At 46.3% G+C, this 5,000-nt stretch overlaps 1 protein-coding gene across 2 annotated transcripts in view; it reads left to right on the forward strand.

Moving 5' to 3' along the window:
* LOC310718866 (thyrotropin-releasing hormone-degrading ectoenzyme-like) overlaps positions 1–5,000 on the forward strand; it is a 51,000-nt gene that overhangs the window by 1,978 nt on the left and 44,022 nt on the right. For both annotated transcript variants that reach the window (XM_083527941.1, XM_083527940.1), the window contains 2 exons: positions 1–188; positions 3,197–3,470. The exon at positions 1–188 is cut by the window's left edge and continues 500 nt beyond it. In XM_083527941.1, the coding sequence (XP_083384067.1) occupies positions 1–188; positions 3,197–3,470 (462 nt within the window). The remainder of the gene's footprint in view (positions 189–3,196; positions 3,471–5,000) is intronic.

Below are 5,000 nucleotides of genomic sequence, written 5' to 3' on the forward strand. Positions count from 1 at the left end.
AAGAAACCCGGTGCCATGAGGATCCACCGGCACTTCCGGTACTCACACAACCAGGTGTACGTCGTCGCTCTGCACCGGGAAATGAAGCCGTTTAGAACATATAAGATCCACATGACCTTCCAGGCTCAAATCCATGACCAGCTGCTGGGCTTTTACCGCACCTCCTACCTGCTGCATGGAGAAAGAAGGTAATTTGTTCAATTCCGGCGTATATTTCAGTGTTAATTCCAGCGTTCGCTCACGTGTTTTTAACACGTGTCGAGTGAACGAACACCTACAGAGCGCATCTGCTCGAATTCAATCACTGCAGCTGTTCCTTGCACATTTCCTCATTTGTCTTAGAAGCAAAACCTCAGAAATTAAAACTCAGGTAGAGGTTCATATTAGGAACCTGTCGTAAGTACATCTCATTAACTTCAGGGTTTGTCAGGTGGTCCATTGTACTTCTGCATGGAACCCAGGAAGATATTTGACTGAAAAGCTAAAAAGAGCTCATGAAAAATAGCAGAAAAGATCCTCCATGAGCCCAATGTCCTGCTTGTAAACTCCACATTTCCTTCACTTCTTCTCACACTCACTGTTCACAGACAGCAATCTTCATCGCACATTTATTCAATCAGTGTGTGTGTGTGTGTGTGTGTGTGTGTGTGTGTGTGTGTGTGTGTGTGTGTGTGTGTGTGTGTGTTTGTTCTCCATATAGCAGCAGTGGTTGAAGAAGGACATTGGAGTGATGTTGGTGTAGAATCCTGACTGTAGTCTCGTGGAGATTATTATAGCTGTGTGTAATTTTCTCTCCACACTGAGCTTTACAGCACACACTCCGCTTTTACTTCCTGTCTCATAAGTTACGAGCAAATTATTTTACACACTAATTTTGAGACGGGGAGTGGTGGCTCTAGCGGTTAAGGCGCTGGGTTGCCGATCGGAAGGTCTGGGGTTCGAGCCCCGGTATCGCCAAGCGGCCACTCTTGGGCCCTTGAGCAAGGCCCTTAACCCTCTATGCTCCAGGGGTCCCTTACGAGGGAAATATCAAGGTCCGTGACGTCGGAGTGACGTGGGGCCGCCTTCCCGTGGGCTCACCACCTGCAGGAGGGACCGTAAGGGACGGTGCTGTAAAGATTGGGCAGCAGTCGAAGGCGGGGGCCTGCTTAGACTGCTGCCCCTGCGACCTGAATTACGGATAAGCTGGAGAAAATAAATGAATGAATGAATCTCTCACACACTTTCCAGATACATTATAGAGCATGGACAAAGGTTTGTGGACACCTGACCATAAGATTAGTATGTGTTTCTTTCTGAACATCCCATTCCACACAGAGTCTCCATTTGCTGTCATAGGAACCTCTACCCTTCTGAGTAGATGTTCCACCAGACTTTATGGATATTTGTGCTCATTTAGCCAGAAGGGTGGTAGTAAATTTAGGTCCTAATGTAGGTGAGAAGGTAAGGAGGCCTAGGGTGCAGAACGTGTTCACATTCATCATGTTTAATGTGGTTGGAGCTCTATAGCAGGAGATCTTCCACTCCAACCCACGTAAAGCACATCTTCATGGAGCTGGCTTAGTTCCCCATTCAGGAACTCGAGTTGCGTCAACAACGCTTTGTGAACGCTTCCACGTTGTCCACGCTCTGAATCATGTGTGTAATCAGTCCAATGAAAAGCGCGGCGTCACCGGCGGGGTGAGGTCACCACCAGGAAGCTATAAAAAAAGCACATGGAGCGAAGCCAGTGCTAGCTTCTGTTTGTTCATGAAGCGCTCTATGTGTGTATGTGTCTATGGTAAGTGGTAAATGTCCGGAAACAAAATGTAAAAAAAGAAAATAAAAGCAAGCCTGAAGGGTAAGCACTCTTTCCGGCTGTGCTGGGGGGATACACACAGCCTGTGTGTTGCTTGCTTGGGAGCGGAGTATGCTAGGTCGGTTCTCGAGGGAGCCGAGTGTGCAGATTACGCTCGCATGTATTTGCGAACGCTGCGCTCCCAGAGAGAACTCTTTGAGGAGGGTTCTCCCGCTCATTGTTCTTGCCCCACACACCATGCCTGTGCTGAAATTCGAGAGCTCTGTTGTGCGACTGAAGAGACAGCTAGGGCCATTGGCCAGTCCATGGCCACCCTTGTGTCTACTGAAAGGCACCTATGACTCACGGAAAGACCCGACAGGGACAGCGCCATGCTTCTGGTGCCTTAATTAGGGTACGTTTCCAAGTTACCCTTAGTCATCACACGATCTGGTATGGTATCTGGTATGATCCAGGCATTCTTCCCTCCACTTTTTTAGGCCCCAGACTAGGAGAAGCTTAACTGACTGTGCCCAGTGCGAGCAGACACTCACAGTCTTTTATAACCTTGACCTTAGTGCCTCTCCTGGCCCCTTTGTCCTTTGACCTACCTGTGCCCATCCACACTGGGCAGGCATTAATCAGTCTGGCTTTATTGGACTCTTGTTCCCAAAGCGTTGTGAACGTAGCTCAAGTTCCTGAAGGGGAACGGCTCCAGGTTATGTATGTAACAATGGTTCCCTGAGGGAACAAGACACTGCGTCCCCATGCCACACTGCCGCCGTCCCTGCAGCGCTTTCTTCCTTTTTCAAAAGCAAGCGCCGTTTTCACTCCATGTGCATTTATAGCTTCCGGGTCATGACGTCACCCCACCAGTGATGCCTCGCTTTCCATTGGACTGATTACGCACGTGATTCAGAGCGCGGACAATGCAGAATCGAGTTCCCTCTGGAAACCATGGTTACATAAGTAACCTGAAGACGTTCACAGCGGCATAGTAATGCCATTATCCAAAGCAGCTTACATTTCATCATGACGCGTACCTACGAGGCCCGACACGACTGTGGAGGACAAACAGTGCAGTGAACCATCAATATATCTACAGGTGCTGATTATTGGAGGTGCAGAAAAAAAGTCATGTCACGTGACAGTGCAGAGTTTGTGATGACATCATGATGTTGATTTGTTATCTCAAGGCTTCATTAAGGTTTATATACACAAACACACACACATGCATAAAAAGTAAAGTATAATCTAACATTGTGTGCTGGATTAAGTGCTATATTCTGAGCTGCTGAATAAATGAGTCTGGAAGCCATTGTGTTTCTGAAGTTTCTGAAACATCAGGAAGTTTCTTTCAAGATACAGAAGCGTCTCACTGAAAGATCCTGTCCTCTCATCTCACCTCTGTCTGTGCAGGTTCGTTGCCGTGACTCAGTTCTCTCCGACTCATGCGAGGAAAGCGTTCCCGTGTTTCGACGAACCCATCTACAAAGCCACCTTCAGTGTGACCTTGAGGCACGACGCCTCCTACCGGTCCATCTCCAACATGCCTGTCGAGTGGTCCGGCTTGGACGAGGACGGCCGGGTCGTCAATCGCTTCTCCAGGTCGCCTCGCATGTCCACTTATTATGTGTCTTGGGCTGTGTGTGACTTCGGCTCCCGAGAGACGACGACACGCAGCGGGGTGACGGTGAGTCTTACACACTTCTACAGTCAAAGATAGAGGTTTCCTTCACTGTCCATTTAAATACACAAGGGTTTAGAAAAGCGAGAGAGCGAGAGAGCGAGAGAGAGAGAGAGAGAACAACACAGACTCTGCTATTTCCTCACCGCTGCTTAAAACACATGCTCTTTTGTCATTCACTAATAAAATCAATCCTTGTAATGGATAAACCATCACACCACACACACACACACACACACACACACACACACACACACACACACACACACACACACACACGCACCGTAATAAGCAGGTGAACTGCAGCGGGTTTTTTCTTCTTCATAGAGTCGGATGTGAAACACTTCTCCTGTAGTGTGAAACTAAAATTTATTTATTTTCCTCATTTCTGCCACATGCTGAGTGCTATTATCTCTCCTCTGGGTGCACTAACATCGTCAAGACACACACACACACACACACACACACACACACACACACACACACACATGCGGTGCGTTTAAAGCAGTGTGAAACATCACTATTATAATCTCCATGTCAGGGGGAGAAAAGCAGTTTGATTAAAGAGGCGTATTGGAGGTGATGGAAGCAGCAGCGGAACCAGGAAAAGGTTCATTTCTCTCGTCTCTGCTCCCTTCCTCATCACTTCCTCCTGCTTATTTACATTCTCCCCATTTCAGATCATTTCCAGATGACTCTAAAAAAACGCTTATAGAGCTTGGATGTAGGCTTCTGTTTATCGACTTGTTGTATGGTGAAGTCATGTTGGTTCAGGATTCCTTTTACTTTCTGGAATAATTCTCCAACCTTCACTGCTCTAAAACAATGCCAGACCATTAAGCTTTCACCTCCATGTTTGACTGTGGTGGTGAGGCAGTCTGATCACATCTTAGTCTGTGTCCTAATGAACCAGCATAAGAATGTATTTACTGGTGGAGACTAGGCATCTCTTTAATGCCATAAATGTAAGTGTAAATAAATAAACAGTTATAGTAACAATGACAGTAAATGTAAATGTAAATGTGAGAAAATGTAACAAAAATTCTAAAAGTAACAGTAAATATAAGTGTAATAGTAAATGTGGTAGTTAGTGTAATGATAAATGTAACAGTAAATGTAACAGTGAGGGTAAATGTGGTAGAAGTGTAACAGTAAATGTAACAGTAAATGTAAGTCAGTAATGCTGGCTCTCTTGGTTTGGGCCAGTAAAAGTAAATGTAAATGTAAATGGAACAGTAAAGGTTTTATTACTGTGAGATTTAAGCAGCACATTACAGAATCCCGACGCTGCACCGCACACTGTACTGTTTTCCCTCCTCTAACACACACAGGATCCACTCACCAGCTCCTCTACACTCCCTGCATGGGGTTAAACTGTGTGAGAGCGGGCAGAACTGCATTGACGGCTTTCAGGGGATTTGTATAAAAGATTCGGATCACAACACGCATAGATCATCTGAAACACCTGATCTCGAGCCCTGAAGATATTTCCAGATACGACGTGACGTGATGCGATACGGTGTAGGGATTTCAAGT

The sequence above is a fragment of the Silurus aristotelis genome, assembly GCF_946808225.1.
Source record: "Silurus aristotelis genome assembly, chromosome: 24".
Taxonomy (NCBI): Eukaryota; Metazoa; Chordata; class Actinopteri; order Siluriformes; family Siluridae; genus Silurus; species Silurus aristotelis.